Source organism: Sceloporus occidentalis, unplaced genomic scaffold (assembly GCF_023333645.1).
Source record: "Sceloporus occidentalis isolate IW3139 unplaced genomic scaffold, rSceOcc1.0.p SCAF_1, whole genome shotgun sequence".
Classification (NCBI taxonomy): Eukaryota; Metazoa; Chordata; class Lepidosauria; order Squamata; family Phrynosomatidae; genus Sceloporus; species Sceloporus occidentalis.
In genome coordinates, this window is record NW_028316981.1 from 7,397,650 (window position 1) to 7,409,916 (window position 12,267).

Sequence of the window (12,267 nt, forward strand, 5' to 3'; positions counted from 1 at the left end):
GTTGGCAAAGACATTTCTTCCAACTGGCATGAGATGCAACCCGTCTGTTGCAAGAAGTCCTTCCTCATGGAACCGCAGCCCATGATCGAAGAATGCCAAATCCTTCTCGGCGGCACCATCTGCGAAGCCAGTTGTTCACATCTGCTATTTTCCTCTCCCTTCCTGGACCATGCCCTTCAACTGGCAGAAGAGACGAGATGACAACCTGTACATCCATTCCTTTCAGCTTCCTACCAAGCGCCTCGTAATCCCTTTTGATGTTCTGAATGCTGTGTCTTGCAGTATCATTAGTTCCCACGTGGACCAAAAGGAAGGGGTATTGGTCAGTAGGCTTGACCAGTCTTGTCAGCCTCTCTGTCACATCACGGATCTTTGCACCTGGAAGACAACACACCTCTCGAGACATCTTGTCAGGCCTACAAATCACTGCTTCTGTACCCCTCAGCAAGGAGTCCCCCACTACGACCACACGCCTCCTCCGAGGCTTAGCAGCGACTGTTCCCTCGGGGCAGCGACTGTTTCTGAATTAATCTCTTTCAGGATTCTAAACATTTAAATTGGCTGCAACTGCAACACAGAAATAAACTGGTTTGACCCTGCTTTGATTGCCATGGTCAATGCTAAGGAATTCTGGGAACTGAAGTTTGGTGGAACATTTAGCCTTCTTTGTCAGAGAGCTCTGGATCACAGCAAACTCCAATTCCCAGACTTCTATAGCAATGAGCTGCAACAGTTGAAGTGGTGTCAAACTCCATTAATTCTGCAGTGCAGATGAAGCCATCTTTCCTCCCTGTGTGGGTTACATGATGGAGAGCCCTGTTTTCTGACTGAAACTATGGCCTCATTCCAAGTATTTACATGGTTTTCCTCCCGCCCGGAAGCCAGTTTGAAATGGGTCCAGAAAATCCGTTCATCCAAGATCGCTTGAAGCTGGAAGGCAACTGCCCTCTTGATCACCTTCCCTAAAAAAGGCAGCAGCGAAACAGGTCAATAGTTGTTTCGAATCAGGCGGTCTAGAGAGGGCTTTTTTAGCAAAGGTCTAACTACTGCTAATTTTAAATTAGATGGAAATCGCCCTTCACTAAACGATGTATTAAGTATGTGGCACAGCATAAATGTTACCGCAGACCCCCCCTGAGCCGTCAGCCATGAAGGACAGGGATCGAGAGAGCATGTCGTCTTCCTAACACTTCTAAGAATCATGTCCACATCCTCGGTATTCACAAACTCAAAGTGATCCAGTTTAATAGAGTCCACGGAAGCTCTGGATGCCTCTCTTATAGGTACTGAAAAAATGCTGGCATCGAGATCAGCCCTTATCCGAGAGATTTTATCCTTGAAGAAGTTGTTAAATTCGTCACAACAGGCCTTAGATGGTTCTAATATAGGGTTCAGGGGCAGTTGTGTCAGCTCCCTCACTACCCTGAACAGCTCTGCTGGACGCAATTCCGCGGATGCAATACGTGCAGCATAAAACAATGTTTTGCTGCACTTATTGCCACTCCGTAAGCCTTCAAAAGAGACTCAAGGAGTGTCTTGTCGGATAAGTGCTGGTGTCTTCACCAGTTGTGCTCTAATCATTGCACGACCCACTTCCTTTCCCTGAGATCTTCTGTGTCCAGGGTTGCTTGTTGGAAGCAGGCTGGAAAGGACGCTTGGGAGCGACACTGTGTATAGCCCTGGAGAGATCTTTATCCCAGATGTCAGTCAGGGCATCAACAGAGTCGCCGTCAGTTCCAACCATATAGCCCTCTAGGGCTTCTTGGAACCTTTTGGGTTCCATCAGCCTTAGAGGGTGAACCATCCTAATAGGTCCTCCACCCCTGGGGGGGATTTGGGTAGAAGCCTTTAGTTGGGTCTCAACCAGGAAATGATCCATCCATGATAGGGCAGAGATATTATATACCGCTGCCCACGGAGTGCCCACGTCCGTACTAAAGACGACATCAAGTGTGTTACCAGCGCAATGCGTAGGCCCTGAGACTAATTGGGACAGGCCCATGGCAGTCATGGTATCCATGAACTCCCGAGCCACACCTGTTGGACCTTGACTGGCCTTGAAAGGGATGTTGAGGTCCCCCAGGACCAGAAGCCTAGGGGACTCCAACACCAGTTCCGAGACCAGTTGTGTCAGCTCGGCTAGGAGTCTGTTAGCGCACGGGGTGGATGGTAGACCAACAGAATCCCCAGTCTGTCCCTGGCCTTCAGGGTCAGGTAAACACACTCAATGAAGTCAGTTTTCCGGACATGGTTTTTTTATAGACCAAGGCAACACGCCCCCCCCGCCCACCTAACCTGATCTGGTGCTTGACTGAGTACCTGCCTGGAAGGGCCTGTGCCCACACTGCCTCACTCTCAGGCCCCAGCCAAGTCTCAGTAATACAAGCCAGGTCGCAGTTCTTATCCGGAATGAGATCCAGAACAATAAATGTAAGCTACAGGAAAAGATATTCCACCTTGATATTAAAAGGAACTTCCTGACAGTAAGGGCTGTTCAAGAGTGGGACACACTCCCTTGGAGTGTAGTGGAGTCTCTTTCCTTGGAGGTCTTTAAACAGAGGCTGGATGGCCATCTGTCAAGTGTGCTTTGATTGTGACTTCTTGCATGGCAGGGGAATCAACTAGATGGCCCTTGTGGTCTCTGCCAACTCCATGATTCAAATTGGTAGTTCCTGGGCAGATATATTTATAAACAAAAAATATATCCTGGTGCAGTTTTGAGACTAAAGAGTAGTTCCCAGGAGGCAAAATTAAAACTGGCGTTCTGGAAATGGCTGGGCAGTCAATAAAAATGTCTTTGGACAATGGACTCTCTTTGCCAGACAGGAGTATTATTATTTTAGGTTCATATGCACCTTCCAGTGCACCCACACCAAAACTAATCCTGGGCTCCTATCACCCACATTGCCCCTTGCCCTCAAAGCACACCTTGGGTTTGCCAAATCAGAGCCCTAAGGTAACTATACCTATGTGCCAATGTGTGTGTGTTGCTTGTGGGTTAGGGTACATTCCCAATATATAAACAAAAAAACATAAATGAACAATAATTAAGCATAAGTATAAAAATAACAGCAGAGGGAACAGCTGGTGGGAGAAGGCAGAGAGGAATTCCTCCTGTACAGGAGGAGAAATGGAGGGATATGTCTTGGAAAAGGAGGGCATCTGGGAGTTTCAACCCTCACTAAAATCAGGTCTATAGGACACAGTCATCTACCAGGTTGGATTAATTGCTCACAATTGCCACGCCCCCTCCGCTCTCTACCGGGCACACCCGCTGCTGGAGCCGCGACTATTGCTGGGCGGCCTTCCCTGGGTTGTCGGAGGTGCGCAACTGCGCACCGTCCCGGGGGGAGCCGCCCACGGACTGCTAGTTGGGACTTTGCCTCCATCTCGGTGTTTCCTGTGGCGGCCGGAGAAAGCTACATTAAGGACACCTGGGGGGAAGGCGAGGGAGAGGCGCACCAGTGAGAGAGGTGCACATAAAAGCCAGGCTGCCTGGGCCTTCCTTCGCCACGCCCCCTCAGCTCTCTACCGGGCACACCACTGCTGGAGCCGCGACTATTGCCGGGCGGCCTTCCCCGGGTTGTCGGAGGTGCGCAACTGCGCACTGTCCCGGGGGAGCCGCCCCACGGACTGCTAGTTGGACTTTTGCATCATCGCAGCTGCGCAGTTGCGCATTTTCAGCGGCAGTCTGAGGGCAGGGGTGTTGTTCCTGTGCCCAAACGGGGCAGAGAATGACTGAAGTGTCTTCTCTCTGCCCTTTCCATGGTGCTACAGGGGGAGGGGGAGGGGTATGGACTCGGGGAATGTTTTGGCTGGGGAGGTAGAGGGTAACTCTTGTTGTATGGATGGGGCTCCTATTGAGGTAGTGTGGGGCAAGGGGAGGTATGGTGGTAGGAGAGTGGACCAGCGTTACAGGGGAAGGCGAGATCGATGCTTAATATCTATCCCACCTTCCTGTCCCTCTCCTAACCAAAGAGACCTGAGGGTCGCTCCAACCGTACCACAAACCCTGTCTCTGCTCCTGTGCAATGCCAGGTCTATTAAGAACAAAACCCATATACAGTGGTACCCCGGGATACGAATGCGCCGCCTTACGAAATTTCCAGGTTACGAAAAAAATCCATTGAAAAAAACAGTTCCGAGTTACGAAGGTTATTTCGGGTTACGAAGAAAAATTTGGTGCTTTTCGGCGCGATTTCACACGGAATCGCGGCTTTCGCTATTAGCGCCTATGGGCTTTTCGGCTAGCGAAAGTTTCCGGGTTACGAAAGCGGCGGCGGAACGAATTAATTTCGTAACCCGGGGTACCACTGTACTCGATTTGGTCTTTTGTACGGACATGGAAATTCCGTGGGTGGAAATATCGAATATTTCCCCCGTGTCATGGACGGATCATTTCCTGGTGGAGGCAAAAATCAAGGCTTCTACCCAGATCCTCCCCGGGGGTGGCGGACCTATTAAAATGGTCCACCCTCGAAGGCTAATGGAACCAAAAAGGTTCCAAGAAGCCCTAGAGGGGTATACGGTTGGAACCGACGGCGACTCTGTTGATGCCCTGACTGATATCTGGGATATCAATCTTTCTAGGGCTATACACAGTATCGCTCCCAAGCGCCCTCTCAGACCTGCTTCCAAAAGAAAGCCCTGGTATACGGAAGATCTCTGGGCAAGGAAGTGGGTTCTGCGACGGCTAGAGCACCGCTGGCGGAAACACCAGCGCTTATCCGACAGACTCTCCTAGACCATCTCTTGAAGGACTACAGAGAGGCGATACGTGCAGCTAAGAATTCGCTCTATGGTGCACGTGTCGCGTCCGCGGAGTCGCGTCCGGCAGAGTTGTTCAGGGTTGTGAGGGAGCTAACTCAGCTCCCTCCTGCCCCGAACCAGATCCTTGAACCTTCTAAGGCCTGCTGTGACCGATTTAACAACTTCTTTGCGGATAAAATCTCTCGGATAAGCGAAGGTCTGGATGCCAGTATTAGAGCAGAAACCAGAATAGAGGTGCCCAGAGCCTCCGTGGACTTGGTTAAGCTGGATCACTTTGAGTCTGTGAGTAGCGAGGATGTGGACAGGATCCTTGGGAGTGTTAGGAAGACGACCTGCTCTCTCGATCCCTGTCCCTCATGGCTGGCGGCTCAGGGGGGACCGGTGGTAACTACAATGTTACACCGGATTATCAATACATCTTTTAGGGATGGGCAATTTCCATCAAAACTAAAATTGGCCATTGTAAGACCTTTATTTAAAAAGCCCTCCCTTGACCCCCTGATGCATAATTATTATTGGCCTGTATCGCTGTTGCCATTTGTGGGTAAGGTGATCGAGAGGGCGGTTGTGATCCAGCTCCAATCGATCCTGGATGAAACGGATTATCTAGACCAGGGGTCGGCAACCTACGGCCCATGGGCCGGATCCGGCCCGCCGAGGCCTTTCTGCTGGCCCCCGCGCAGTCCTGCCGCCGATTGCCGCCGTTTCCGCGCCACTCCGGGCGCCATTTTATTTTTCAAAATGGCGGCCGAAGTCTCGTGCGACCTTTCCCAGGACGGGAAAGGTCGTGCGAGACTTCGCCGCCATTTTGATAAACAAAATGGCGGCGGAGGAGGAAGAGGAGGGCCGCGCAGCCTGGGGTGGAGGAGGCAAAGGATGAAGACCGGCGCCGCCCTCCCCTGCCTCCCCGCCGGGCTCTGCGCGGCCCTCCCCACCTCCCCACGGGGCCATCCCCGCCTCCCCGCGGGGCCCTGCGGGGCCCTCCCCGCCTCCCCGCCTCCCCGCGGGGCTTCATGCAGCCCCGCGCTGCCCACCTCGTCCTCTGTCTCCTCCGTCCTGCCCTCAGGCCGCGCGGTGCATGGAGGAGGGGGAGGAGAAGAAAGAAGAGGAGGAGGAGGAGGAAGAGGAGGGAGGAAGAGCAGGAGGAGGCAGCAGCAGGAGGAAGAGGAGGAAGAGGAGATGGGGGCAGCAGGAGGAGGAAGAGGAGAGAGGAAGAGCAGGAGGATGAAGAGTAGAGAGAGGAAGAGCAGGAGGAGGAAGAGGAGAGAGGAAGAGCAGGAGGAGGAAGAGGAGATGGGGGCAGCAGGAGGAGGAAGAGGAGAGAGGAAGAGCAGGAGGAGGAAGAGGAGATGGGGGCAGCAGGAGGAGGAAGAGGAGAGAGGAAGAGCAGGAGGAGGAAGAGGAGATGGGGCAGCAGGAGGAGGAAGAGGAGAGAGGAAGAGCAGGAGGAGGAAGAGGAGATGGGGGCAGCAGGAGGAGGAAGAGGAGAGAGGAAGAGCAGGAGGAGGAAGAGGAGATGGGGCAGCAGGAGGAGGAAGAGGAGAGAGGAAGAGCAGGAGGAGGAAGAGGAGAGAGGAAGAGGAGATGGGGGCAGCAGGAGGAGGAAGAGGAGAGAGGAAGAGCAGGAGGAGGAAGAGGAGAGAGGAAGAGCAGGAGGAGATGGGGGCAGCAGGAGGAGGAAGAGGAGAGAGGAAGAGCAGGAGGAGGAAGAGGAGATGGGGGCAGTAGGAGGAGGAAGAGGAGAGAGGAAGAGCAGGAGGAGGAAGAGGAGATGGGGGCAGTAGGAGGAGGAAGAGGAGAGAGGAAGAGCAGGAGGAGGAAGAGGAGATGGGGCAGCAGGAGGAGGAAGAGGAGAGAGGAAGAGCAGGAGGAGGAAGAGGAGATGGGGGCAGTAGGAGGAGGAAGAGGAGAGAGGAAGAGCAGGAGGAGGAAGAGGAGATGGGGGCAGTAGGAGGAGGAAGAAGAGAGGGGAAGAGCAGGAGGAGGAAGAGGAGAAGGTGGTGAGTGGCCAGAGGCCACATGGGGTTTTTTGTTTTATTTTGCATTCTTTTTAATTGCTAACAAGTCTCCCTTGCCTTGACAATGATAGTGTGGTGGTGATGATGATGAGTCAGGTTGAGAAGCATGCAACTACTGTTTCAGAAGCTGAGAGAGTGTGACCTTGCAAAGTGTGTTTTGTGTGCTTTTAATGCTAACAAGTCTCCCTTGCTTTGACAATGATAGTGTGGTGGTGATGATGATGAGTCAGGTTGAGAAGCATGCAACTACTGTTTCAGAAGCTGAGAGAGTGTGACCTTGCAAAGTGTGTTTTGTGTGCTTTTAATGCTAACAAGTCTCCCTTGCTTTGACAATGATAGTGTTGTGGTGATGATGATGACTCAGGTTGAGAAGCATGCAACTACTGTTTCAGAAGCTGAGAGAGTGTGACCTTGCAAAGTGTGTTTTGTGTGCTTTTAATGCTAACAAGTCTCCCTTGCTTTGACAATGATAGTGTGGTGATGATGATGATGTTGATGATGATGATGATAATGATATGAGTCAGCTTGAGAGGCATGCACGCACTGTTTCTGAAGCCAAGAGAGTGTGACTTTTCTGTGTGTTTTTGGTTCTTTAATGGTGATATTGATATCAGAAAGCCTCTGAGGCAAGGCCAATGTAAATTGCTGTGATTTTTACAAACCCATGCGCAGTGAAGAAAAACCAAAGTCCCTTGACCAAGTACACATTTCTGAGAAGTACACTTGGTCCAAGAACGGTGAAACCACCTTGACATGTTCAATATGCATAGCCATGTTAAACCATGCTAAGTGTTAAACCCAAGGGGTTTGGTTATGGAATAAGCCTCTGAAATATGCAAGAGGCCATTTTAAGTAAAGCCATGTGAAATGCACAACTGTGCTGTTGTGTGTTTTGGAATGCAGGTTGGGGGTGTTTGTCCAGAAAGGGACCGAGGAGGAGAGGGCGGGCACACGCCTCCTCCTCCTTGCAGGGCTTCGGTGGAGGCTCCGCCCTGGAGGGTGGCTCCGTCCGAGGGTGGCTCCGCCCTGGTGGGTGGAAGCTCCACCCCCAGCATGCAGCCCCGCCCCGGAGGGTGGAAGCTCCACCCCCCGGCTTCGGCCTCCCGACTTGTCTGAGGGACACCAACCCGGCCCCCGGCTCCAAAAGGTTGCCTACCCCTGATCTAGACCCATTTCAAACCGGCTTTCGGGCGGGCTACGGGGTTGAGACTGCCATGGTCGCCTTGGTCGATGACCTCCGTCTGGGCATTGACAGGGGAAGCGTGTCCCTGTTGGTGCTCTTAGACATCTCAGTGGCTTTCGATACCATCGACCATGGTATCCTTCTGGAGCGCCTGGCAGAGGTGGGAGTCGGGGGCACTGCGCTCCAGTGGTTTCGGTCCTACCTCTCTGGGAGGTTCCAGATGGTGCAGCTGGGAGACGTGTGCTCTGACAGGAGACCCCCTAATATCTGGGGTCCCTCAAGGAGCCATTCTGTCTCCCATGCTTTTTAACATCTACATGAAACCGCTGGGAGAGATCATCCGGAGACATGGGGCGCGGGGTTATCAGTACGCTGATGACACCCAAATAATTTTCTCTGTGTCTCCGACTGATGCAGTGACCGGGGATGGCATCTCTCCTCTTGTGGCCTGTCTGGAGTCGGTAATGGGCTGGATGAGGGAAAACAGACTCAGCTTGAATCCAGAGAAAATGGAAGTACTTGTGATAGGTCCTCCTGGCCCAGGGATGGCGGTGGTTCCACCTGTCCTGAATGGGATCACGCTTCCCGTGAAGGACTCTGCACGCAGTCTGGGGGTGTTCCTTGACTCGTCGCTCCACCTTACATCTCAGGTGGATGCGACGGTCAGGAGCACCTGCTATCAGCTTCGGATGATACGCCAGCTGCGTCCCTACCTGAGCCGGGGGGACCTAGAAACAGTGGTACACGCTCTGGTCACCTCTCGGTTGGATTTCTGCAATGCGCTCTACATGGGGCAACCCTTGTACCATACCCGGAAGCTGCAATTAGTGCAGAATATGGCAGCAAGACTGGTCACTAATACACCTAGGACCAGTCACATAACACCGGTCTTAAAAGACCTACATTGGCTGCCTATTCGCTTCCGGGCACAATACAAGGTGTTGGTCATAACCTATAAAGCTCTAAATGGCTTGGGCCCAGAGTACTTAAAGGACCGCCTCTCTCTGTACAATCTGCCCCGCACACTAAGATCTACTGGGCAGCATCTGCTAAGAGTTCCAGAGACCAGATTAGTCAACACCACCAGAAGGGACTTTTCCACCTCAGCCCCTACTCTCTGGAACTCGCTGCCCATCGAGCTCTGTTCAGCAACCTCCCTGGCCCAATTTAAGAAGGGGCTGAAAACGTTCTTTTTTAAACAGGCTTACCCCTGATACTTCCCCTGAGAGCCCTCCTCCCTCTGTTAGCAACTTACGATTTGGCACAAGTTCTTTTATTGTTTTAATTGTATTGCTTTTAAATTGTAAATTGTATTGTATTGAATGTAGTTTTATTGCTGTAAACCGCCCTGATGTTTCGAAGGGCGGTATATAAATAAAGTTTTATTTATTATTATTTATTTATTTAGAGGAGTTTATTGAATAAAAGGTTCTTTAACACACCAACATAAAGGCTGACTCTTAACAAACAGGTTATCTCTGGCTTCCCTGCCATTCACAGACATTCTCCTGTATGAATTGCTTGGCGATGGGAGAGACACATCTTCCAACAGAAACTCTTTCCATTCTCCAAGCATTTGAACAGCTTCTCCCTTGTGTGAGTTATTTGATGATAAGTCAGGCTTATCTTTCCAATGAAGCTGTTTCTACACTCTGAGCATTTAAAGATTTTCTACCCAATGCCTGATGACATTTGAGCTTGGTCTTCTGACTAAACATCTCTTTATTCTCTGAACATTTAAAGGGTTTATCCCTTGGGTGAGTTGTGTGATGACAAGTGAGGTTTACCTTCCCCTTGAAAGTTTTTTCACACAACAACCATTTAAAGGGTTTTTTCAATGTGTTAGCTGCTTGAGGAGAATAAAGACATCTTTGGACTGAATTTCTTTTGACATTCTAAACATTTGAATTGGCTGCTTCAGCATTGCAGAAACAATCTGGTTTGACACTGGTTTGACTGCCATGGCTGAATGCTACAGAATTCTGGGAATTTGATGAGACATTTAGCCTTCTCTATCAGAAAGGTCTGGGATCACAAGTTACAACTCCCAGAATTCCATAACAATGCATCATAGCAGTTAAAGTCGTGTCAAACTGCATTAATTCTGCAGTGCGGATGAAGCCATCTTTCCTCCCTGTGTGAGTTACTTGATGGAGAGACCTGTTTTCTGACTGAAACTATTTCCTCATTCCAAGAATTTACATGGTTTTTCTCCCATATGAATTTTTTGATGATGAGTGAGAGCTTTCTTGAGACTAAAACTCTTCCCACATTCCAGGCATTTAAATGGCTTCTCTCCTCTATGAATTCTTTGATGTCGAGTGAGATGTGTCTTCCGACTGAATTTCTTTCCACATTCCAGGCATTTAAATGGCTTCTCTCCTGTATGAATTCTTTGATGATGAGTGAGATTTGTCTTCTGACTGAATTTCTTTCCACACTCCAGGCATTTAAATGGCTTCTCTCCTGTATGAATTCTTTGATGACGAGTGAGACCTGTTTTCTGACAAAATTTCTTTCCACATTGTAGGCATTTAAATGGCTTCTCTCCTGTATGAATTCTTTGATGACGAGTGAGATGTATCTTCAAACTGAATTTCTTTCCACACTCCAGGCATTTAAATGGCTTCTCTCCTGTATGAATTCTTTGGTGACTAGTGAGATGCGTCTTCCGACTGAATTTCTTTCCACACTCCAGGCATTTAAATGGCTTCTCTCCTGTATGAATTCTTTGATGCCGAGTGAGATCTCTCTTCTGACTGAATTCCTTCCTACATTCCAGGCATTTAAATGGCTTTTCTCCTGTATGAATTCTTTGATGACAATTGAAGATTTTCTTGTGACTGAAACTTTTTCCACATTCCAGGCATTTAAATGACTTTTCTTCTGCATCAATTCTTCTATAACAAATAAGATTTCTCTTTCTATTTAAATCTTTTATATTTTCCATGTATTTATATTGTTTTTCTCTGTTGTGAGCAACTTTATGACTTGGTAGGCTTATCCACCTACTTAAACATTTTTCAGACTTTGAGCAGCTAGATGGGTTCATTCCTGTGTGGAGCCTTTCGTGTGATCTCCACCTTAAGCCCTTTCCACACCCGAAGAACTTACATTTTCTTTTTTGTGCGTAAATTCTTTCTACATGAATTCCATTGTGAAAAGTAATCATTTCTTTATAACTGGAGTTTCTCCAAAATTCAAGAGAAATATGTTTACTCTGTTCCTCTCCTTTCTGTCTTATTTTTTGGACAGACATTTGATAGAAATCTCCAGTCTGAGAAGCAGAAGCTTTATTCACTCTCCTCTCCTGGGTGTCAATTTTTCTTCCCTTCTCTTTCTTTTTTTGGCGTTGGGCTCTTTGCTGCGAAGAAATCCTTCGTTCCCTTACATTCTCTCTCTCTTCTCCATCACCACCTGGCAAAGGGAGAAACAATTTAGACATGGGCCAAGAAAAAAAATGGTCCTGGACGCAAATACATGATTGAAGTCAATATGCCCCAGTTGGAGCAGGGGATTTGAGGCAGGTGGGCCTCCGGTGTCTCTCCTGAGAGATCATCAGCTCCACTCATTACCTCTCAAAAGTTCTTGGGAAAAGCTGGTTGCTATACTGATTTGACAAGCTTAATATCTTATTAATTGTGTTAAAATTGTCTAACACTATTGTAACGTTTCTTGTTCCGTTCAGATTGTAAGCTTTGTCAGCAAGAGTGCTTTTTTCTTTTAAAAATTTATACCTTAAAAAGAATATTACAAGTAAACAACCATATACAAAATATATCACAACAGTAAAGCAAAATAAAATTATTCATTTCACAACTTTGAATTGTGTTGTGTTGCAGGTTTCCTCCCTGGGTTCTGTTCAATGTAGTGGGCATTTTAAAGTCCAGTCCTGTCTTTGTGTCTAGAATGTCCAAACAAAGGTTCAGATGTGCCTTCTCTTGTTTCTGTCTTTGTTAATAAAGTCAATGAGTGGGAACCAGTTGTCCTGATTTTGGTTGTCCTGCCTGCAGTCAGGGAAGTGTCTAATAAAAAAAAAAGTAAGCCAGTCTAATAGGCTTTTGGCTGAAGAGCAGGCTATAAATACTCTAAATAAATAAATCGGCCTTCTGTCAGACAATTTTTCAAGCATCCAAAGGTCCCATACCTTTTCCCACTACTTATCTAAAGATACCTCCCCTATTTTCCAGCATCTGGCAGTTTCTACATGGTCTGGTGTAATGAGGAAATCTATGAGATTTTTATGTTTCAAATTTGAGTTTGTGTCTACATATAATGATAACAAAAGCATTTCTG

At 48.7% G+C, this 12,267-nt stretch overlaps 1 protein-coding gene across 3 annotated transcripts in view; it reads right to left on the reverse strand.

Moving 5' to 3' along the window:
• Window positions 1-12,267, reverse strand: part of LOC149320563 (uncharacterized) — a 41,191-nt gene that overhangs the window by 15,125 nt on the left and 13,799 nt on the right. For 2 of the 3 annotated variants that reach the window (XM_089504607.1, XM_089504598.1), the window contains exon 5: window positions 9,657-11,388. In XM_089504607.1, the coding sequence (XP_089360733.1) occupies window positions 10,157-11,388 (1,232 nt within the window). In that variant the 3' untranslated portion in view covers window positions 9,657-10,156. Of the gene's footprint in view, window positions 11,389-11,814; window positions 11,997-12,267 lie in introns of those variants that run through there. The other variant, XR_016279388.1, reaches the window with a different exon arrangement.